General features: G+C 36.8%; 1 protein-coding gene across 3 annotated transcripts in view; it reads right to left on the bottom strand.

Annotated features, from left to right (window-relative positions):
* Positions 1-222: 222 nt before the first annotated feature.
* immp2l (inner mitochondrial membrane peptidase subunit 2) overlaps positions 223-25,533 on the bottom strand; it is a 273,233-nt gene continuing 247,922 nt past the window's right edge. For 2 of the 3 annotated variants that reach the window (XM_066724069.1, XM_066724070.1), the window contains exon 6: positions 223-3,201. In XM_066724069.1, the coding sequence (XP_066580166.1) occupies positions 3,058-3,201 (144 nt within the window). In that variant the 3' untranslated portion in view covers positions 223-3,057. Of the gene's footprint in view, positions 3,202-17,929; positions 20,897-25,533 lie in introns of those variants that run through there. The other variant, XM_066724071.1, reaches the window with a different exon arrangement.

Raw genomic sequence — 25,533 nt, 5'->3', positions numbered from 1 at the left:
TGGTACATTGTTGTTGTCAGTAATTTCCTACGACTACACTGTCGTCATTTATATATCAAGAAAAAACACTGCATATAGGCAGGATGGGCACAGGTTTCCCAAGGGGAGTTGCTGTAAATTAAGACCCAGCCTTGTATTTGACCCACGGTTTACATTTATTGGTAAAATAGAATAAAACAACAATAATTATAACAGCAATAAAAAAACAGACATACTCTGACATACATATACCAGTTTAATGACTTGGTAATTTGAACAAATGGACGGAAGACCCACATAGCAGTTTGAGCCGTTGCAGATTGTTCCAGCTTCAAGCAAGCACCATTTACTTTATTAGTACAATCAGTACAATTTAAAATAAAAAAATGGCTGGTTAGAAGAAAGTGTGAAGTGGGGCAACTAAGGAGCAGTGACTTTTACAACTAAATACAACAAATATCACAGTCATCTATAGCTGTCATTCTACCATATTTGTAAATACAGGTCCTAAAGGTCGGAAACGATCGCCAGTTATAACTATTACAGTTCTATTTCACTATGAATAAAAAGCCTTTTTGTGATGACACAACGTGAAACATTGAGCATCTTTCTGAAAATGTGGGATTCATTTAAGTAACATCAGCACTAAGCTACTGGAGCTCTGCAGAGCATTTTCAGACGAGCGCTGATGGGAAACTGGAACAACACATGGTTGAAGTTTTACTTTAGTTGCAGCCACAGCATGAACCCCCCCCGCTTCTCATTGATAACATGACACCGAGGTCATATAATCACACACCTTCAAAGACAACGAGTTTCTGAAGTACAGCCTGCTTCTCCAGACATACGTGCTGCAGTGCCCGCCAGTTACTCACTGTACACAGACTGGAGTCAACAGACCACGAAAGGAGCAAAGTGGGAAAATTACAGAATTTTCTTTTACCTCCCTTTATATTTTTCAGACTTGTTTTTCCAATCTGGTTGAGATTACACTATTGGGAGAATAGGTTTGCTGGAAACACTAGTATACGTATGTATACCATTACCTCCAAGTGTATTCACACTGTTGGTGAAGTGAAACTAAAAATCCATTTAGTGAAGATCGTGCAGGTGAATATTCACATCACTTATTGTCAGAACTGGAATGCTCATCATCTCATCTTTTTTTGTTTTTCTACATGTCACTGAGATCTTAGGACAAATCTGACTTTCCCTGTGATGCTGAGTGGTACTGACTGGTTGATTTTGTGTGCAACCACCTTTTACACCCAATGGCACACAAGATGACATCCACCAGCCTTCGTTGACATCCAGACTCACGACACCAACATGTGGTGGAGGTTTACATTCACAGCCTTTATTTTCAGCTGCTTAATCTGCAACAAAGTATATTTAGAAATAGAGAGAAAAATAAATAACCTAGTTTATCAAAGTCTTCGATATGTAATCTCTTAGATATGACTGTGCAGATATTCGATGGTCATGCATTTCCATGATGCATTTGCATTTAGAGACAATGTTATATATAGTAAATATATTTAATTTACCAAGGTATTTCCTGGTGTTCCTACTCTCGTTTGCCAAAAACCTGTTTGCATTTCAGTTCCAGTATTAGCCAAGCACACACTAGGCAAGGTGCAACAAATAAAACACAAATATTTCCGGATAGGCATTCTAAGGATACAGTACTTTGATCTGCATTTTTAGTAAACCTTTATTTTGTGTACAGCTGAAGCCTTATCTGGCAAAAAAAAAAAAAAAAAAACATTTACACGCTCTGTTGGGGCTATCTCTTATAGTATACATTTCCACTTGGTGCTTGGTCTGATCTGTCTTCAAATTAAGTCCTTCAGACCTACAGGGATATTCATATTAAACCCAATAGCTTAGCACCTGCTGTGCCTGCATGCAGTAAACCCAGACAGTCTCAATAACAGCCCAGAAGCCATCCCTTGTGTCACCAAATCAACTGTCTCCCTCTGGACCGTAACCCTCTCTCTAAGAGTCAGTTATCTTGAAAATTACAATCGCAAAACAGTTGTGAGAGCGGATAATGGAGACTTTTTATGTAAAATCTGCCAAACCCCAGCTACATGCTCTATGTTCGCATGGTGGTATCTTTCACTCTGTGTTGGAAGGTAATTTACCGCTCGTTTGGAGGAAATCATTAAACGACGTCTAGAAATTATCCCTTCAAATTAGATCTCTAATTCATTAAATGTCTTTTTCTATATCCGACTTAATCCGACATAAGTCATATTTATAAAAGCAACTAAAATTAGAAACCGCCTCACTAAATATTCTGATGTCGTAGAGTGAATGTGTGTTTCATCGTCCAAAACACTCCAATAATGAACATCAAGACATGTACAACATCAGATTAGTGTATCACGGCTTGTGTGGGTTATTTGATCTGTGTGTCGCCAAGCATAGAGCGTACAGGCAGCACTGACATTAATGAAAGTTTTCCTATTTAAAGTATACAATATTACCAGTTTTTTAAGAAGGTATAATTTATTAATACAGATATTGTTTATTTTCCAAACAGCTCATCACAGCTTTGGCTGTCAAAACAAAGCTTTCACTAAATGAGAACTTTAAAATAAATACTGCACTGATGTATTTCAGGCCACATGTGCACTTACTGAATCCATTATTAGAGGTATTTTCGATTGCATGTTCTGTATTTGTTGATAAATGTGGCACGCATTTTTAATTTGATTCATTTCAAACTGATATGGTTACAAATGTCCTTCAACTTTTAATTTTTAATGTTTAAAATGCAATGGAAATAGAAGTAAACATAATTTGGCTAAAGTTGGGTACAATTTTTATTTTATAATTAAAATAATTAGATTTATAGAGCAGACTTTCGAATGCGTCCAGCAATCAATCTTTCATCAACATGTTTATAAATGCACTGCATGTTGCTTATGAAGTGCAGTGAATGCATAATTGACAGAAATGTAAATTGAAATAACATCTGAGGAAACACACTGCAATTAAATGTTCATCTATAGTCGCGTTTGGAAATGTATTTTTGCTCCCACCACGACTTCTTCTGCTGTCGGTTGCATTTCATTGGTCTTCGTCACCTGTTGCCCCTTCTGTCCACTTTAACATCGGCGCCCGGTCCGCAGGAAGGCACGCCTGGATTGTCTGCCAGCGGTTCGGAGGCCATATAATATGTGAGGCCCTGGCATGAATCATTCCCAGAGACACCTGGAAGGCAACGCAGAAAGTCAGAAAGGCGAAAATGCAACTTTAAATGTCACTCAGTGAATCAATAATGCAAATATCGCTCTGCAGTGTAACAAATACATTACATTCATAAACGTATCATTATTTTGTAAACACAACACCGCAGCAGATGAATATAGATGTGTTATTGATTTGGGAAGTGATTTTCTTTATTTACTTGCAGACATTTTAAGAATGTCAAAGTTAGGTCCTAAGGAGGTGGGGGGGGGGGGGGGGGACAAGTGGATTAAAATGTCCATAATTCTCAGCTATGAGCAGAACAACTTTTTCCACAAGTCATATGGAGGAAACGGACACAAATATAATAAAAGTGAGCTGATGGGATGTTTTCAATGGGGGGGAAGGTCCATCTTTGACCGTAATCAGTACAGTACTGGAAGGGATGAGTTCCACCACCCATTCATAGACAGCAGGACAATACTCCTGGGGCACAACATGTAAGACAACATGTAAGACAACCAGTGAAGGGAGGCCATTACACTGGGTTGCATAAATATATATAGGTGTGTGAGTGTGTATCAGAGATTGCAAAGAGCATTATGCATTTCTGAGCTTGATTATAAGATGGCAAACTATTGAGTTACACATACACATAATGCAAGTGTCTTGTGAAGGATTCCAGATCTTTTATTGAAACTCATTGGTTTTTATTTTTAAGTCTGTATGCACTGCTATCAACGCCATTTCAGTTATAAAATGTGTGAGAATTATCGAGTGTTTATTAAGATACATGTTTGTTTACAAGGTGACACATTTTAAAGCCCTTTTCATTGTGAGTGCTGAAGAAATAATTTCTCAACACAATTCAGTAAATCTGCACTGTTGCACTTATAGATCACATCTGTGCACATTACGCAAGACACAAAGCAAGAAATGTATCAGGTTATTTGTTGTGAACGTCATTTATAGAGCCACACTGCCCTTCTCTTGCCCTCAGCAAAAAGACAAAGAGACAAATGCTTAAGAACACTGAGGTTAAATAAACACAGACAAAAAAATAAAATAATAATAATAATAATAATAATGAAGTGAATTAATACAATAATTCAAAGACATTCTTATTTAGAAAGGTACAAAGTCAATATGTAAAAGTAAGTTGTAGTGGAATGGAACAATAACCTGATTCTTATTCCCACAGTTTTCATTTTCACATACTAGACACACAGCTAGCTTCTCTTCTTGACAGAAGGACCAAGAAAACAGACAAAGGTTGATAGTAATAATTTTCTTAAATACAGCTTATATAATAATTTCCCTGTTTTGCGTCAATCACTTCAGTACATCTCGGTCTTAAGGGCCGAAGGGCAGAGGTGAGGGGGGAAAAAAAAGTGTACACCTCGCAATGTGGTCTTCGGCACAACTTGACAGCAGAGTTTGTGAGCAAGTCAGGATCACAGAAGCCATGTTCATGTTTAATTCCACCTCTAATTCCAAATCTTTGTATACATATTTATAGTGTTTCATCTCGTCTCATTTTACTCGGAGCCAAAACAATCCCTTTCCAATTGCTCACTGTCGTTGTAATTGGCACAGGGCACATGCAGTACATATTGTGTGTACTGCAGCTCATTGTTTTCAGTAAGAATATATCTACATAATTATGATATATGCATGACTTCTGCTATTTACTGTTAGAACTAAATATAAGGCTATAAACAGGAGATCAAGCAGCCCATTTTGGCAATTAAATCCAACCTGACTCTTTTGTACAGCAATTGCGATATTTCTGCTGGGAACGTGTGAAGTGCTGTATATATTTCTATATATTCCAGACTGCCTTCCATGATCAATACCTTTGTTCCCCCTCCCCCTCTTATCATTCCCTTGATATTTTTCTGAGAAGAACATCAGTATATTTACACTTAAATATGTGCCAGCTTCAAATGTGCAACTTTAGACAACTCAAAGGGCTTCCCTGTTGTAAATGCGAGGTATTTGGAGTGAAATCGATACGGTTTTAAAATTAGGGGTAGATAGAACTTCAAAGACTGGGTTTTAATAAAAGTTTGGGTTCTTTGACTGTGCCATGGTGAGAAAATCGAAGGAGACCCCTGCATAACCTCCAGTGAGAATGATAACTGTCTGTGTGAGTGTAGAAAGAAGGTGCGATCCCTAAGAGGCTCAATAGCTTCAAATTCAACCCCATCTTTAAATAAGGGAAAGAACTAATGTTTTCAGCTTATACATATACACATGAAAGGGTGGCACATATATATACAGTGAGGGAAAAAAGTATTTGATCCCCTGCTGATTTTGTACGTTTGCCCACTGACAAAGAAATGATCAGTCTATAATTTTAATGGTAGGTGTATTTTAACAGTGAGAGACAGAATAACAACAACAAAATCCAGAAAAACGCATTTCAAAAAAGTTATAAATTGATTTGCATGTTAATGAGGGAAATAAGTATCTGATCCCCTATCAATCAGCAAGATTTCTGGTTCCCAGGTGTCTCTCTTAAAGGCAGTGCTCCTAATCTCAGCTCGTTACCTGTATAAAAGACACCTGTCCACAGAACAATCAATCAATCAGATTCCAAACTCTCCACCATGGTCAAGACCAAAGAGCTGTCCAAGGATGTCAGGGACAAGATTGTAGACCTACACAAGGCTGGAATGGGCTACAAGACCATCGCCAAGCAGCTTGGTGAGAAGGTGACAACAGTTGGGGCGATTATTCGCAAATGGAAGAAACACAAAATAACTGTCAGTCTCCCTCGGTCTGGGGCTCCATGCAAGATCTCACCTCGTGGAGTTTCAATGATCATGAGAACGGTGAGGAATCAGCCCAGAACTACACGGGAGGATCTTGTTAATGATCTCAAGGCAGCTGGGACCATAGTCACCAAGAAAACAATTGGTAACACACTATGCCGTGAAGGACTGAAATCCTGCAGCGCCCGCAAGGTTCCCCTGCTCAAGAAAGCACATGTACAGGCCCGTCTGAAGTTTGCCAATGAACATCTGAATGATTCAGAGGAGAACTGGGTGAAAATGTTGTGGTCAGATGAGACAAAAAAATGTGGCTCTTTGGCATCAATTCAACTCGCCGTGTTTGGAGGAGGAGGAATGACCCCAAGAACACCATCCCCACCGTCAAACATGGAGGTGGAAACATTATGCTTTGGGGGTGTTTTTCTGCTAAGGGGACAGGACAACTGCACCGCATCAAAGGGACGATGGACGGGGCCATGTACCGTCAAATTTTGGGTGAGAACCTCCTTCCCTCAGCCAGGGCATTGAAAATGGGTCGTGGATGGGTATTCCAGCATGACAATGACCCAAAACACACATAAAGTGATGCCCTGCTGGGAATAACTAGCTAAAAACAAAACACAACTAGGCCACAGTATCCTGACCAATACTTTTTTTGTTAAATTAACTAAAATAAAGGTGTGTTATTGATTTTTTTTCAGTTTGCTTCAACTTTGCTTCGCGGTCCGCTTACCCAAACTGCAAGGGATGATAGCTCTTCTACAATGAGAGATACTCTTCACAGGACATGTTAACTTATAAATAAATACACATGCCAGTGTTCTCTTAGGATATGGGTTTGCAAATGGTATAAATAGTGTTTTTTCATTTTGAATCTTACTTGTTTTGTTGTCAGCTACACAGACAAGATTTAACTTGTCTTGGAGTGATGAGGGGAAAAGTCTTTTCACACTGCAGTCCATCCCAGTGTCACCTCCTTTACATGGATATATGTCACCACATCATTCAGTGATGCAAAATAGCACTTTCCATTAAACAGCTCCTAATGTGTGCCATATTTCAGAAATGCTACCTACACAAATGTAATTTCCACACACTTTATTTGAAATATATATCCTTTTCCCTTTTTACTGGTCAGCAGGTTAAAAGAAGTCCAGCTTTTATAACCATCAGCAATAAGGACAGCAAGTTGTTTATGGCTTGAGCAGGAGTGACACCCTGAATGGCTCCAGATGACACAACACAATCTATATATTCCAGCTGATATGATGTCAGGTGCAGGTTTTGAATGATGGCTGTTTTTAAATTATGCACATAAGCCTGCCCTCTTCAGTCTCAAGGATTTACAGCGAACCTGTCTCCACATCAACAGGAGAAAAAGAATATGCGCCCGGTGGACTCCGTGTTGTGATGTCCTTGAGGTGTTCAGCTGTTTATATTCCTCCAGAGATAGTTAAATTTAGTGCTGTCACTGCTGCTCTGCATTGACCCCAGCCAACAACAACATTTTACACACCCATCCGTCTTCACTGGCAACAGAATCTCATGGATGTTGAGACCAAAACAGACTTGCATGAGCTACAAACTGGGAAACTTTCTGTGATGTAATGGCGTCATTTTTAAAATATGCCCAACACTGCTTATAAACATCTGGGAAATTGACATGTTTCAAAAAGAACAAAAGCATATGCAGCTTTTAAATTCATACCATTTAGCTGGGGAACTTCAAAACATTTTCCCACGGTGGTCACTGACGATCAGTGGACTTTTGAAGTCTGATAAACCCTTGCCAAAAACCACAGTGAAGAAGCGCTTAGTGGAGAATACACAAGTGGTTTAAAGTACTGGAAACGCAGCCAGGCATGCTAAAACAGAATCAAAGAAGCACATAGAGTGTGATGGACTCCAAATGAATCTGATCATTTGTCAAAGTAAATCACTTTTAGGAACTGCATATAAAAATATGTTGTTGTATTTTACACAAGGCCGGAGCTCTCGGCTCTCATCCCTTCCTGTAAGAAGACGACGGAGGAGAAGAAAGATTGCCTTAATACTTCCTAATCCTCAGACTCTTTTTGAACGAATCCTGATTTCAAACAGAACCTATTAGAACCTGTTTTGGGATGCATACTCATGCACGGTGAGGGGAAGGTTGACTTACTGCTATGAGACCTGACAGGTATCACATTGATTTTCCATCACTTTATTGCAGTGAACATTTATGCAGCATAAACACAGGTGTGGTTGTAAATCATAGGAAGAACTGCAAGCTCTTGTTTTCCAAAGTACCCACACCAGTTCGATCAGCGTAAAAACTATTGTTTCACTGCAGAGAGGCGGCTTTTTATTAAGGTTTCAGATGTAATAATAATAATAATAATAATAATAATAATAATAATAATAATAATACAAAAAAATCCATCCTATTATAAGACCGCAAAAGACACAAACTTTAATTTCAGTATCTGGCAAAGTATCCTCAAATCAGGACTGTGTTTAAATTAAATACTAACTTTACAACAAATGTAAAACACCTGACAAAAAAGGCATCTTACTGCAGGTATATAGAGTAGTCCAAAGTGGTGATCCATAATGCAATCCTTATTCAGCTTGAATAAAGAATAACAAAATACTGTTATTAATGTCCCTTTTTTCTTGTTATTGCTGGGAATAAGGATGTTTTTTCTCTGACCGACCCATGTGTGTTGGAAGAGGGACCAAGCTGTTGGTGTCACTCTTACTTGCTGTTCTGGATGCTGATATATATGTTTGGCCTGAAATGCTCCTCATGAATGTGTAAGCAGGGCAAATTAATGTCATGGTCCAGATTGCTGGTTATCAAGAGGATGTATTGAAATGTATTGTGTTGACAATGTGTTGCTTCGACAGCATTCTCAGTAAGTGGAAGTTTCTCTCCTGCTCACTTTCTGTAGTGCTATAATGTTACAAATCCCCTTTGTTCTCAGATATTGTGTATTTAACATGTTTGTCTGTTAATTACAGATCCACTATGCATTTGATTCATACAAGCTATGTAGGAACTAATGTTTATAACAATGTAATATATGTGTCCAAGGTAGGTGCATGGACTGGTATTACACCATTATTCATTATTATTATAAAGGTGATCTGTTTTAGCTACACCTAAATTAAGTTTGCATCACACTAAAGTTATAATTAATGATAAAATACTTTAGACATATTGTAATAGGGAAGTATATAAGTATAGTAATCAAGAAAGTAAAAACAAGTAATATAGTCACAAATATTAGAAACATATGATTCACATTAAGGGAAACAACACATTGGGAACATTTCTCCAAGTACTTAAAATGTCTAGACTTTACACACACACACACACACACACACACACACAAAAACAACAGCAGTGATTAGGTGGTTAAAATAAACTATATCTCACATAATATATCATTCATTTTGAGTATATGACAAATTCGTTTATTGGAAGAAATTAATAAAAAAATACAAAGATAAGCACAATAACAATCATATACCTCATATTTTTCTCCAGGAAATGCTTTCCAAAGGGTTTCTTAATAACAAGAAGAACAAAACCTTCAGAAACCCTTTGAACAAATACCCAAATTAGAGTAAAGCAAAGCCTTTTAAGTCGGTCTAATCCACTTTAAGAGTATCTAAAATATGTTCTATGAAAATATCCGTGGTTGTGTAAGTGTTTAACCTCTCGGCTTGTACTGTGATTAAAAGTAAGCCTATGATGTATATAATTTATTTCGCACTAACGAGACATCCTGTTCAATGCCATTCTGATATTTTAAATGCTGACTAAAGCTTTCAAAAGGGAAGATGTCCTTGGGAAAAGAAGTAGAAGAAATAAAACAACAAGCAACAAAACAATACAGGACATTTTATCAATCTATGCAATATTGTCAATAAGCAGTGTAACAGATTAGAGTACAGAAAACAGCCATAATTGTTTTGTTTGTTTGTTTCAATGGCATCCATACCTTTCTGTTCTTGTTTTTTTTTTTAATATATAATTGTGAATACCTTTCACATTTTAGTTTTTATAGCCTTTGAAATCAGGTATACATATACTACTGGTCAAAAGTTGTAGAACACCCCCATTTTCCCAGTTTTTATTGAAATTTAAGCAGTTCAAGTCCATTGAATAACCTGAAATGGTACAAAGGTAAGCGGTAAACTGCCAGAGGTTAAAAAAAAAAAGTTTAGATTAACAAAAACTGAAAAATAATGCACATTTCAGAGTTATATACTGTGTTACTGTATTGCACTTATGTTGTAAGTCGCCCTGGATAAGGGCGTCTGCCAAGAAATTAAAATAATAATAATAATAATACTACACCCCCTTAAGCATTATTTAGCAGTGTTATGCGCAGCTCCTGTGCATAGCAGTTACACTGTATTATGCGCACATCGTTTGAAAGCTTATTCTCTTGGCTACCAGTGCATTTCATTCTCAAACACATCCGATTTACAGTTTCCATGTCGGCCGCCGTCATTCAGAGCCCGGGGGGTAAACGCACAGTCTGCTCTTGGTGGGGGGGGCTCATTCAGACGGTCACAGGTCACTCCGTTTCGATCGGATTTCTTTGCAAATAGGCTTGTTTTATTCAGAACAATCCAGTATATACTATTTGATGTTTTATCAAACACATAGAAGTTCAGACCCAATTATGTGAAATCGTTGTGTATTAGTACACAGTTTTCCATCTTGACATGTTGAGCTCTCTACGGGTGTGTGTTACTTCTACCAAAACGTGAATAGTCTTGTTTTGATCAGTAGACTGTCTATTTCGAGTCGGGGGGCGGGGCATATAAAAAACACATCTTTCACATCATAGAATGCTTCACACCGTTAGAAAGCTGAGAGTCACAGCTTTCATGGGATACCAAACATTAAAGAGATTCAAGAGAAGCACACTGATTTGGTACCAGAGGGGTTCAATTTTGTTAAACAAAACAATTCCATTAATTATTTTTTATCTCTGATTATTTATTTGTTCTATGGTTTAATCTGAGTGTACATTGAGACTGTGGAAATTAAAACTGGACATTTTAATAAAAACTGGAAAAATTGAGGTTCTAAAACTTTTGACCGGTAGTGTATAAAAAAAAATAAACAAACACACACACAAGTATTCCTTATACTTCGTTTGGATAATAAGCTATTGGAATTGTCTCTCCTAAACGCGACACAAGATCATTTTAGCAGCACATCTTGTAAACCATTTTTCAACTGCCATCGCTTTTTTAATTGCTCAGATCGCACTAAATCAAAGCCGTTAAAGGGTTCACATAAAGCTTCCAATATAAATATGAAATACCTTTGTTTCTTGTCGGGATCCCCAAAGGACTGATTTGATTTGATCGTTTCCTCAGAATAAATAATTATGAAATAAATAATTCTGGGGGACAGTTTTAAAAGGTTTATAACATTTATAAACATAATCATGTGTCTATGGAAATGTTCTCTTCCTAAATGTACTGAAAGCTTAACAGGACGTGACCTGGTTACGTCTAGTGTGGCGGCAACAATAGTTTAGATTACAATATCTTTGCTCAACTGTCCTTCAGATTCAATAATAATCACCATCCACAATGTACATTTTGTAATTACAAGAGTTGCTTCACTAGAAGAAGCTAGTTCCTTGGCATTAGTGAGAGCTGGAGATGATGGTATTTCAAACAACATCCTAGATATGAGATCGGGGAAGGTGAAACTCTACCTGGACTGCATTTAATCCCCTCAGTATTTGCTCTGACCTTCCAAAAAGATCATTCTGACCAGATCAATCAATAGACGTACACATTTTGAAAGAGTGCTGGATTTTTACAGTTGTGAAATGGTATCGATGTAGCCCGTATCAACAAAGACCCACCTGAAAGTGAAGCAATTAGGGTGCTTCTTCATAAGCAGATATTAGATGTAAGATTTCAAGAAAATGGCGCGGGTGAAATCTGGTAACTTCCGCAGCCCTCCAGGACCAGACTAACAAAAGAGCATTGCACATCATGCACAGTGTGAGTGTAGAAGATGATTTGTTGGAGCAGTCTGATCCCTATTACTGCAGATTACACATGCTCTTTGTATTGCTAATCACCAGCAGACAGTTATTTCCACATCTATTCATTTTGCACTGCTTATACATCTTTTCATTACTGATTTATCATTTTCCTGGGTTATGAAAAATTAACTTGAAGCAAAACAGGATGGATTTTAAGACATTTTTGTTTCACTGAAAGCTTTCTAAAAACGCAATCGTTTGGCTATGCCTTTACATTTTAATTCGCTTTAATAAATGTCATTTGATTCTTGCAAAAACAGCAAGATACCAGGTCACTGTGTGATTTTTCTATTACAGAATGCATCACAGTCGATGAAAGATAACTCAATCACTCTGATGCATGTCATTGTGTGTATATATATATATATATATATATATATATATACAGTGAGGGAAAAAAGTATTTGATCCCATGCTGATTTTGTACGTTTGCCCACTGACAAAGAAATGATCAGCCTATAATTTTAATGGTAGGTGTATTTTAACAGTGAGAGACAGAATAACAACAAAAAAATCCAGAAAAACGCATTTCAAAAAAGTTATACATTGATTTGCATGTTAATGAGGGAAATAAGTATTTGATCCCCTATCAATCAGCAAGATTTCTGGCTCCCAGGTGTCTTTTATACAGGTAACGAGCTGAGATTAGGAGCACTCTCTTAAAGGGAGAGCTCCTAATCTCAGCTCGTTACCTGTATAAAAGACACCTGTCCACAGAAGCAGTCAATCAATCAGATTCCAAACTCTCCACCATGGCCAAGACCAAAGAGCTGTCCAAGGATGTCAGGGACAAGATTGTAGACCTACACAAGGCTGGAATGGGCTACAAGACCATCGCCAAGCAGCTCGGTGAGAAGGTGACAACAGTTGGTGCGATTATTCGATTATTCACTGTATATGACCCTTGTAGGTAAGCTTGAACTGCATCCCATAGATTTAAAAACTTGATACCTTTTGGCCTTTAACTTCTTGGTTTTCTTTTTCTATGTGTTCTGCATTTCATAAACTCAAAGTGATAAAGGAGCTTGATAAACAATTAATAGATTACAGACAGTGACTATGGGATTTATGGATCACTTATTGTGTAGCATCACTTAAAATGACTATCGGTAGGTTCCTGTGGCTCAATTCACTTCACTCATTTTAAGGGTATAGTTTGCTTCAGCTTTACTATGTGCATGAGGTAATATTCACCAAACAATAATAATGTAATTATTAGTTGTATGGTTCTTCCTTATTATGTGTGATCTACGGATGCTTTGCTTTTCCAAGTAAAATGGTAGAACACTGAAGGGTGTGAAAATTAATAATAATAAAAGTGTGTGATACCGAGACTTTGTAGGTCGTATCTGATATCTGGTGTATCACAGCACTCCTGAGATATGTGGCTCATTAATATCTGTTGGTTTATCAGGGAAAACAATGAATCTGCAGTAGTATGACTTTATTAGACAATGGAGAACATGTTAAATTATTCATAGTTTCGAGATTATGCTCTAATTAAAGTTGGTGACACACTTTTAAAGAGGAACCAGCTCATTAAAGCCCCAGCCTTTATAAACCGTGGATCTGAGTGAAGAAAAACAACAATATGATGTCTCCTCACGGAACAACAACAGCAATAAAATAACAAAACACCTATAGCAAGGCAGACTGACTCATCTGTGGTCGTATGTATTCATTTTGTAAACACCATCCCATACCAGGCGTCAAAAACAACATTGTCTTGCCCAACATAACCAATTTCATTTGTTTACTCAGAAAGAGAACAAAAACAAAAGCACACAACAGCAATGACAACAACAAAAGACCGTGAAATATATTCCAGAGTAAACAATCTACAAAGATAACAGATGAAGAGTATAGGGCTGCTGTGGAAAGCAGCCAGGGGATCATAGTACGGTCTTAGCCGGAGTTAAGTGCTTAGATTTCTCAGAGAAGTTCAATCTCAAGGCTTTTAGAAGGTGATCCACAAATACCTATGGGGATAAAGCAGGATTATATGCAGTAGTTAATGTCACTGGTAGCGTTAGCGAGAATGTAGTGTTTTAGTTTCAGAGCACCGATGACCTTCAATTGAATGGCTCTTTACTGCATGCAACTCATTAAACTGCCCTGTCATAACAGGCGCCATTTCTGAGACTAATGCAGTTTAGGGTAGTTATGCACTAGGACCCTGGGGACCTGCAGCAAAAATAAAGCTGAACCTAAATCAGGCAATTGTTCAGGCTATTTTGGATGTTCTAAAATCCTAATTCCTCTAACCAGTGAAGTATATAGCTCAGTGCGAAGCCTCACATCAATTCATTCTCCTCTGAGGCATTATTTGTTATACCGTGGATCAGAAGGGCCTGTCTACACATATATAAACTAGCTGCTTGAAAGAAGTGAACTTAAAAAAACTGTACTGCATTCCAGTGAACACCATGGCTCTCTGCAAATGATGAAATACACACGAGGAATTGTTTAATAGTTTGCACAGATGTTAAAGTTAACAAAATGCTGAGGAGCTCCCTTTCCCAAGTGATAAAATACAAAATAAAAGTTCTTCAATAGTCTTTCAAGGATGTTCAAGTTGGCAAAATGCTTAGCCACTTACTTTCTACATTTTTATTTGAACACAGGAGAGAGAAAAAGCACCCTAGATCAAAGTGTCTAAAATGTTTCCCAGGGTTTTCATGAGAACATCTCTGCATCCATATCTATAAGCTATTGCATGCTTTTGTAAAATTATAGTCTGCATCTTGTTGCGTTAATGGTGTAACTGATGTCCTGAAAAATAACAATTTGTACAAAAAACATACCATTATGATAATGCATTTTCCCCAAAATGTAACATGTTTAATACCAATCGCCTAGGAACAATGTATCTGTATTTTAACCAGTACATCAGAATTGCATTAAGTAATTCATAATATATTTTTCTGGGCATCTTTGTGTGTTGTTGAGATTGTGCTGAGTCAATGGCTTGGGGGCACAGAGCTGGCACTGAGATGATAGTAGAAAGGTGTTGAGAGCCGAGTGAGTCATACAGCCGTGCCAATAGAGGTACAATAGTGTAAGAGTACATAGATTGCCTTTACATTTAGGTTTATTTTAATAGTTGCTCATGTTCACAAAATAAGGACTCAGAATAGTTAATACAATTTAAGCATTCCTTGATATATCCAAAAAACTAGGATCAGATAAAATACTGATGCAGACTGAAAGTGTTATTTTAATCCTTAAATAAGCATAGTTTAATGAACAATTAATCATAATGAATAACAGAATAAGACAGTTTCAAATCAAGGGCAGGGATATAGTATATGTGACTCCCGTTTTATTGTTAAAATTGTGTAGTAACTGGTCTTGTTTATGGTCATTTTCAATAAGACTTGTCTACATGTCAAAAGGCAGTTTTCTGTCAGAACATTTAATGGCATTTTTTTTTCTAGGGAAGAATCCTAGAGGTATAATTTCCTTCATTTTTCTGTGCTCTAGGTATTCTGCTTTATGCATGAATGCTGTGAATCACAAGCAAGATATACACTTACTGATGTACTGAAAGTATCACCTGAAAATTTATAGACTGTGATATTTGTTTTGTGATATATTACCTGACAGTTCTTTTAGCAAATACATCTCACACATTGCTTTCAATTTTGCCAGGGTCCCAGTGGAGCATTGAAAGCATTTTGGGTAATAGATGTGTAACAATAATAGAAAGTGACCTGGAGGGTATGTGGTTTTCTGAGAAATTTATTTATTCTCTTGTTGCAGAGGAATAAATTCCATAACTTGACAGATGAAAAACTACACACATCTTTCTAAATGCAACCCTATAGATGCTAGATCAATGCTAATACAATCCTGTGAGAGTGATTGGCAGATGTTTCATTTTGTTTTGGTTATTGGATTTTCGTGATTTACATACTTAAGGTTAATAACCCAACATAAAAGCCACACTGGATATTTCACTGTTGTGATTCAGTAAATAATCATCCACTTTATGGCATTATTCGCCTTTCCTGTTTTTTCACTATTTGTGTTCGAAATTGTAGTAAAAATAACAAATAGGTTATGGCATGTACTTGTGCTTAAAACCCTACTATATCACACATTTCTATATAAAAAACATGTTTATAGAATCAGTTATTTACTGGTACAGAGAATCTTGTTTGCAGGTGACCTACGATATTTTTTCCCCAGCCACAATGAGATGATGTCCTTGTAAGCATACAATTCTTTTGAAAACTGACCTTATTTCCTTATCTTATTGATAATATATTGATAATACTACACAATACCGAATGCTATAGAAATAGCTTTATTATTCTGTGTGGTGCATTGAATACACTGTTTCACTAATATCCTTTAGAAATAAATCATGGCTTTTCTCCTGAATGTCAGGGAGGTACTTTCTGGTGCAATTATGGACAATGTACTAGAAGGGTAAGTGACTGTATGGATATTTCTTGATGTTTAGCTCATGTTGGTTTCAAGGAAACATCCACACATTTATGAATACATGGTATGAATTATTGCCCTAAAGAAAATTATTTATTTCTCATCATTACATCATGCAGGCCCTAAAGCGTTCACTGTGAACATGTTTTTTATCTGGCATCACACTGAGAGTGTCAGTGTTTTACAATGATGAATCAAAAACAAGGAAATGAAGACTAGAAATCATACCCTGCACAAAGCACACTAATACAGGGAGAGAGAAAAATACTTTACTTTAGAGTGCAATCTTTTTTAAATGTCATATGAGAATGGTCAGTTCATATCAATGAATTTCATGCGGATGAGAATAATCTTTTCTAAATCTTAAAATATGTCTCACACACCCCTCTCTTTAAACTTTTCTTTAGCTTAAGTCTTTGGAAAGATATCATATAGATATAGATAGGCTGGCATGAACTGTAGCGACTGCCTCCCAAGTTATCTGCACCAATGTATATACCGGCCTACGCACTTTTTCTCCTCTCTAAGCAGGAATTCATCAAGTGACTTTTGAACCAAACTTCATTAATAGGTTGTTTAGGGAGCTGCAGTTTGGAAATTAAGTTGTAAAAGATTAAGGTCATGCGTTTCGTAAACACACAAGGGTCATGTTTTTTTAATTAAGAAACAGGCACCAAACACATCTCTCCATGTAGCCAAGATATCGTATCTTGTGGCACATCATTATTTAGAGTTCCTGTAGAGAGATGGCAGTGGGAAAAGACAGACACCTTATTACACTTGCATGAATAATACAATTAAGGGCAGCAAGACGTAGTGATGTTCTGAAGGAGTTCTTATCATCTCGTAAGCCCTATAGAATTGATTATCCATGAGGTTGAAGACTCATCAGGCAAAGAATACTAAGCCCGAGTTTTTAATAAAGAAGACAGTTTTCATTTCACATTATGAACCTTGATCCAGAGGTTATTACAGGATAAAACTGACATCTGGTCATAGTTTTCATGAAGATATTTAATTCCCTTTCTATCGCAGTGTAATTTGAGAGTTCTTCAAGAAATTAACAAAATTTACAACTCTAACTTCTGGTCCAGGAGTCCCATAATTGTGTAACAGAACTAGTACCACATGTTCTGCCGCTGATGTGGGAACTCATCTCTGTATATGTTGTCTGTGCTCGTGCAAAACAAAGCTGTATCATCGTCCATTATTGTCCTTTCACTCCTAAGCATTTGAAAAATATATTTTCCACCGAGTTCATACGTCAGACTCTCTACTGGGTCAAGGTCAGGGGAGCGGAAGGACCAGAACATCCATTTCAAAACAGCTGTTCTTCTTTGTGACTGAAATAATGTAATGTTAGTCTGGTGGGGGTTTGGGATCAATATTGTGTTGAAAGAAAAACTCTTCTCCCGCATGGTTCCTTCCGGAATGTTTTTTATTTTCTCCATTTCTCCACGTTGTCACCTCCAAAACTACAAGCATGGTGAGCAAAGCTGTGTGCTACACAACAAACATGTTTTTTTTCCAGTTTCATCCCATAATCTCCCAGATTTTCACAATAATTTCGTACTCCCATCTATCATGAACTGTTTAAATTGAAAATTAGCCAACATTTGCGTTTGCCTTGAATCCAAAAAGCAATAATCCTCCAAAATCGATTAATTCTGCATATTGTTATGCTTTAACATGTACCTTTGTAGTGTAGCATTAATGAATACAAGGTATGAATTATTACCCTAATGGAAATTATGTATTTCTCACCATTACATCATGCAGGCCCTAAAGCTTTCACGGTGAAAATGTACTTAATCTGGATGCGTACTGAGAGAGTTTCAACAAAAAAGAAAAGAAAATCAAATCAAATCAAACCGCAAGGAAATGAAGACTAGAAATTATACCTTGCCTTGTAAACATTGCAGTGATGCATTCATTATTCTTTGCTATTAAGCGATTTCTTCTGGAAAAAATATTATATTATTTTTACATAAATGTTTTTAATGTTATGGATGGATTGTAGATATTTTTGGTTAGACACATTACTTGGTCATTGTTTCCAATCAGAATATCATTTTGGAATTTCCTTTCTTTTCTTTCTTTTACTTTCTTATTATGTATGTGGAGTTCGGCAAAGCTGGCAAATGAAGGAAGCACATCTGAAAACATGTAAATACAGTCATTCCTAGTGCAATGCTGAGTTTCATGTTTTCCAGCCAGGAAACTGTCAAGCTGAAGAAGATGTAAGGCAACTGAAGCGCATTCTGTTATAATTCAGATATATATCATTTGCAATTATAACCCTACAAAAAACAATTATAAAGCCTGTAGCCTCCAGCTGTTATTTTTGTCGTTGTGGTTGTTTCTTTGTTTCTGTTTTTTGTTCTGCGTTTGTCAGTCACTGTAGTGTAAAATCTCAAGTTTGTTACTAGCTTAGGCTAGTTTTCTGGGAGAACAAACAAATCTGTTATAATCAATTCACTGACAGGGAAAATAAACACTTTAGATGAATCGTATAATCCCTAACCTTTAGAAACATTCATGTGTGGAAATATAACATATGGAGTACATCACCGAGGATGAACATAGTAAGATTATAACCTTTTATGACCCAGTTTGGGCATTTAAGAAAGAGTGGATATAAGATTAAGATGCAATCACTCATTAACAGGAAATAGACCTGATTCTAGCCATGTTATCATAAAGCCCTTCAGAAAACATATTATATTCTGATACATTTGTAACAGCAACTCTCTGTTCTACATGATTAATATTGCTCCTTATTGGATAACTCCATTTTACCAGGACAAAACATGAGCATTACCCCAAACTGACAGAGATTAAGCACTTTTAGAAGAAAACAAACATTAAGGAACACTCATATATTTTTAATTTTCAGAATTGTTTTTTTCCCAGTATATTTCACACAAATACACAATTCCCATTGTCATTCTGTATCAATCCTTAAGTGAATTATTAACTGAAGATCTTGTCTATAGTGGAACTTAGTTAATTTAACATGTGCCAAAAGCAAAATGCAGTTAAAACAGAGAAAGCAATAATGAATCAAATTAATTCACAAATGATGAGCAAATAAAACAAAACGGAAAACAGCATGTTTCTTCCCAGGGCGATATTGGTGGTGAGAACATACTTGCTCTAACGGAAGACATGTATAATGTAGCGAACATACTGAATTGGTTTAAAATGTCAGTGTGTAAGTGGAAATGCACTAAATTTTAACAGGTTCTATATAATCAACTTATTGGTTACAAGCAAGAATAAGACCTTCATTAATAGGGCTGCCTACTTCTGACATTTATAATACCTGCCTTTAAGGCTGTAATTAACATTGTTAATCACTGTTTATTTCTCAATTAAATCACTGATGACGAATCACACATTTAATATTCATTTCTATCAATTAAAAAATGACACTCTTTAAACTGCAATAAGGTGATACAGGGCAATTAAGTAGTCATTCAGTGTGATACTGCATAATTTATCAAGCAAAAAGTTGTTAAGAAGTAATTTAATTATTTGAGTTGCTTTTGTATTTCTAAAAACAACTCCGCAAACAAAACTGCTCTCAACAACATTTTCTTTTCACCTAAAGAATTAGGCGACAGAACAATGACTGGTGTGCATGACACTGCTTCACCTATAATTGCAGAGTATCCTTTTAATGCATTAATGTAATGCTTTTAATGCATTCCATGGAAAGCAATTAGGAAAACATTCAAGAATTGTCGTCAGATCTCAGTGATTTAATTGAGAAACAGACATGGATTGACAATGCTAATTACAGCTTTTATAGCCTTATATATAAATTGTGTGCTTTCACAAATCAACTAAAACATATTTACACTTTCACCATTAGAAAGGTGAGAAATTGCTCTTTAACACAAATCTGAAATTCCATGAGACTTATGCCTGGTTTTGAGGTGGAGGCTAATATTTAATCGTCTGGGCTATTTATTAACTTTGGGTTCAGCACTCGGACCTGATGTAAACAGTTCGGCCTTTCACAACAGTGTTGTACTAGAATATCACAGAAATAAAGACATTTATGAATGGTGATAAGAACACTATGGGGACATTTTGTCACTATTTGGGCTGCCAGGACTTGGGCTGTCTCAATTAATAAACGTTTACCACCTTCAAACTTATTTTTTTCTGGACGACCCATTTCAATTGAAGGCAGTCCAGCTCTTAAATCACACAGTCAAGTTCTGTTGTATTTATTTTCCAACATAGGCGGACTGGCCATCGGGCAATTCTGGCAAACACCTGGACTGCACATCGCCAACACCCCCACCTGACAGCACTTTATTGGGATCCAGACTTCACCAGCCGTCGCACCCCTGAGTAAAAGTCCAGGGCCGTTTTTTGGTCCCAGTCTGCCCCTGGTCTCCAATGCGCTTTCTGTTAAACATGAATATAACTTACTGAAGTATTTTTAACAGCTGGTAGTACTTTTGCTGTTTGAAATCTTAAACTTCAAAATGTGAGCAGAGCACACAGTCAGATACTGATTACTCAAGAGCAGTTAACGTGATTTAATGGCAGAGAAAATACAACAAAGGTGAAATTCAGTTCAAAGTAAATTAAACATATCCACTTTATCATTCAACATTCATGCATTCACGTTAAGAGAATCAACACAAGACGAGTTATGAATTAATATGTTAGTAAACATGGAGCAGGCTTAGAGCTAATTTGAACTTCAGATCAGACTTGCGTTTGTATGGGCCGCTGACTCAGCACAATCTGATATCTGACGTGAGCTGAAAAACATGCTCAGGTTATTCTGAGGAATTCAGTGGTTTCAAGTCAACTAAAGGGTATTGTGTTGTTTTATTTAGAGAGTACTTTTACTGCCATTCCTTTTTGTAGTAAGCTCCATGTTTCCTTACAGTCAGCATTTGGCATTAAAAATACAAGAGCTCTGGGTTACATTTAGATGTTTGAAAGGTTTAAAGTGGCATCAAGCCAGCATGAATGCCACAACTTTGTGCTGTGGGAATTGGGTTGGGTAAAGGAATTAAGCCATTACTGTGCTATCTCAGTACTGGTAAAGCTCTGTGTGAAAGTGGCATAAATGGACAAATCAATATTTTAGTACTGAAAGCTTACAAAATTACTTTGAAAAGCACAAAAGGGTTGAGTGGACAAGACTAAAACAGGAAAGCAACCTTTACACAACTTCAAAACACAAATAAGAGGGAAATACAAGTTAAGATGATTTCCTTTTCTTTCTCTTTTATTTGAAAGACAATGCTTTACCAAGTTCATGTTCATATTCATATGTTCATATTATTCTTTAATAATATTCTGTATTACAATGCCACGCTCATCCCGAAACACTTAAAGAAAGACTAAATGAGAAGTATGGCTGGATACCTACAAGGGTTTAGACATTTAAAAATTCCATTGTAAATGTCAAGCCATTTCACTCAGTCATGATGTGCACCATTACATTTGGCACCTTGTTATATGACCTTATATGGCATTTTAAAACAAAAGAGCAATACCTTAACAATATTAAGTGGTAGTGGAGTTTGCAATTATTTGGTATAGGCAAGCCAATAATGAAATAGAATAGATGTATATGTAAACACAGGGTGAACAGAAATGGGATGTTAATCACATTGAAATGTAAGAATTATGGCAGTGGTTCTAAATTCTAGAATACAAAAAACTGAGGAGAAGCCTAACCACCTTCAAATGTATTAAACTCTGATGTTTCTTTTGTAACATGTACAAGAGATGATGGCTATGATGATACTGCTTTGTACAGTTGTGCGGAGTGTGTAATCTGTGGATTGTTTTAACAATGTGCATCAAAGTCCCTATTTAATGACAATCAGTCAGGTTTAGTCTCAAGCTAGACCCTCTCTAGACCCCTATATTTACTTTACAAAAGGGTCTATCACTATCTTGCATCCCACACTCTCAGCGTATGAAAGAACATTTATACACTCTGATGTTTTTCATCATTGTAAGGTAGTTGCATAATTCAATAAACTGGACAGCCCCCCAAAGTTTGGATACGGACTATCAAGCAGCTGTTTAAATTACACAATTTTTCATCTCTTCAGGTATTTTTATGAGTAATGTATTGCCATTAGACTACATTCTTCATAGTTAGCCAGTGAGAAGCTATACTTTTCTCTGTCCCATTGTCCTTCTAAACTGCTGTACTGTGCACTTTTCTAACCAAAATGCAACACAAAAAACGTGGTCCAGAAATGGAAGAAACTCACAAAAAATAGTGGAAAGAAATACAAAGCAGGATAAGACATTGGGACTGTAAGGAAAAACAAGTTCTACACATATTTTCAACATGATGTGATATATAATAAGTGAGATATATGAAAATCTGTTAAGACCTTGTTCATTGAAGTTGGTAACATTCTGGGGAAGAAACAGAATATGAATGATCGTTGTTCTGAGGAGATTGAACCTCTTGTGTCTGGAGCTATCTGTCACAATAGAAGTAGTTGATAGCGGAATTACATGTTCAAGAACCTACTTTGAGTGATCAATTCATGTAGATTAACTCTATCATGAACAATGTCTCTGAGACAATCACATTTTTCCCTACAGCACTAAAAGTTTCTAACCATTTCTACTGGAATAGGTGCTATTACTGCTTACAGGTGAGATTGTCTAACAATGATAGTAGCTGGGTTACTGTAACACTGAATATGGCAGCATTCGGCTGCATGAATGACTTATGTTAGGGAATTGTTTTTTCTATCATATGAAGATATTATTATACAATATATGAACTGCATTTCTCTTTACCAATTGTTCTTTTAAATAGTATCTGGTAAAAACTAAACTACACAAGAACATTAGAAAGACAAGAAAAGAGAGATAGCCATTCATCCCATTGGGTAAATCTGCTGTCTACCTGATTATTCATTCAAGTGCAAATGTGAAGGCTCCCCAATCACCATCCCTACTCCTGTGAGTATTATAGCTTATCAAAAATACATATTCCATGTTGGCAGAATACCATACATTACACTGTATACAAAATTTCAAAAAGATAATGAAACAACAAACAATAAGACAATGTGTGCCCTTCTCAATATGCTATCAAATATAATAATGCCATCTTTATGGAAAACCTCAGCTTCGCCTCTTTTTTGGATAGATTTAGCTTGGCGCTGGGACAGATCCATGTTAATTACTTAAGTTGTTAAAATAGCCTTTCTTAAACACTTATTTTGAAGAATGAATTACTCAGCATGGTACCAATATCTTTTGGCTGCAATCCCTAAACTAACAAAACAATTTCAATACGGGCAAATCTGTGTATTTCAAACTACAGATTATTTGGATCATGAATTATTTACACTCCTTTAATTATTCTACATTTGGCTGACTCTACTGGAACACTAGAGAGGAATTACCCATTTAAAACACACACAAAAAAGCCTTTTTGAAGATGGTCCTCTTATAATATTATTCTGTTATGCACATATAGAGAGCGATTCCCACGTACTTCAATTAATGCTTTCAAACGACTATTCTGCAGTATAACCGCTTCATATAGAGCCAGCTTGGTAATGTCCTTTTACAGGGCAGCCCCGCGTTTTTATATAAGCGTGGCCTTGCAAGGAACAGTGCTGCGGCTCTCGCATCCACAAGTATCAGTTCAATCACAGCCACTACAAAACGGTGCAGACAGACACTTGGAAATCATGGATTGATATGCAAGCCACGAGAGGATGTTTCCCTTGAACACATGCAAATCAAGTGCTCTTCATCTTAGTCAAGCATAAAATTTAATTTTAAGAACACTTGCTTCCTCAAATATTTTGATCTCTGTGTGGTTTGTCGGGTGTGAGAGTTTGTTTAAAAAAATCTGTATTAAGAACTTAGAAAAGTCGATTCAGCACTTCGGTTGCATGACATAAGACAACAAATGTATATTCTAAAAAAATAAGTAATTTCAGGCTCAACTCCTGTATCACCAATGTTAAGAGAACTGAGGTTCATGGGAAGGGCAGAAGCTCTTACTTTATTGAGCATCACTAGAAATGCACTCCCGTGCACAGATGCAGGCGGGTGACAATTGAAAGGAAAAACCTGAATAAATGAGTGAAGGAACATAACAAATGCAGATGCCTCCAAACAGGTGTACTGCATAATACAATTAGGCAATTAACATCCTATCATGCTCTGTGGCATGTACAAAAATGCTGAGCAGGCCCAGTTGACCTCAATTTTGGATTAGGCAGCACTGTGGAGTAGTGGTTCTGGACTCATAACTGGAAGTTTGTGGGTTCATATCCCAGGTGGGGCAATGCTGTCATACCCTTGAGCAAGGTACTTCACTTAGATTGCTCCAGCTGTATAAATGGGTACAAATGTAAGTCGCCCTGGATAAGAGTGTCTGCTAAAATGATGATAATGTCAGTGACTTTGAAAGAGGGGTCATTATTGGGGCATGAATGGCAGGAGCTTCAGTCACAAAGATGCTCAACTGGCTCGTGTTCACGACAAGTGGGCGAGTGCATGTGTGGGACACCAAGAGAACGGGACAGGCCTGACTGCTGGACCCCTACAGTGAGGGGGTCCGGAGGCTGTTATGCTGTGGGGGGTGGTGTAACCCACCTCTGGTTACTTCTGTTCCTATGAGTCTGTATGAGAGGTCAGAATAATTAGAAATGAAAACAAAATTAGCATCAATACAGTTTTGTCTTAAGCAGCCAGCACATTTATTATAATACAATGCTTTATCATGGTACCATATACCCAGTACTGTAAAATAAAATGTATTGTGTAAATAAAAAATCAAAGTCCCAGTGAAACAATGTCATTATGGCTGTGTGTAGTGTAGCTCAATACTCCTACCACTTGTAGAAATTAGAGTACCATTGTTAAAGTCCTTGAAATCCTTAAAGGAAAAATCCAGAACAAAGAGCAAGTTGAATCCAGTAGCGGTTCTGAGGGAGCATCGCGGACAAAACAACTTCAGCAGAGAAAGGTGTTAGACAGCGCTCTCCACCACCATCATCAAAACACCAAATGAGGGAATATCTTTT

Source organism: Amia ocellicauda, chromosome 15 (genome assembly GCF_036373705.1).
Source record: "Amia ocellicauda isolate fAmiCal2 chromosome 15, fAmiCal2.hap1, whole genome shotgun sequence".
In the NCBI taxonomy this organism is placed as follows: domain Eukaryota; kingdom Metazoa; phylum Chordata; class Actinopteri; order Amiiformes; family Amiidae; genus Amia; species Amia ocellicauda.
The sequence above is the reverse complement of the archived record's forward strand: the minus strand, read 5'-3'. Positions and strand labels throughout refer to the sequence as shown.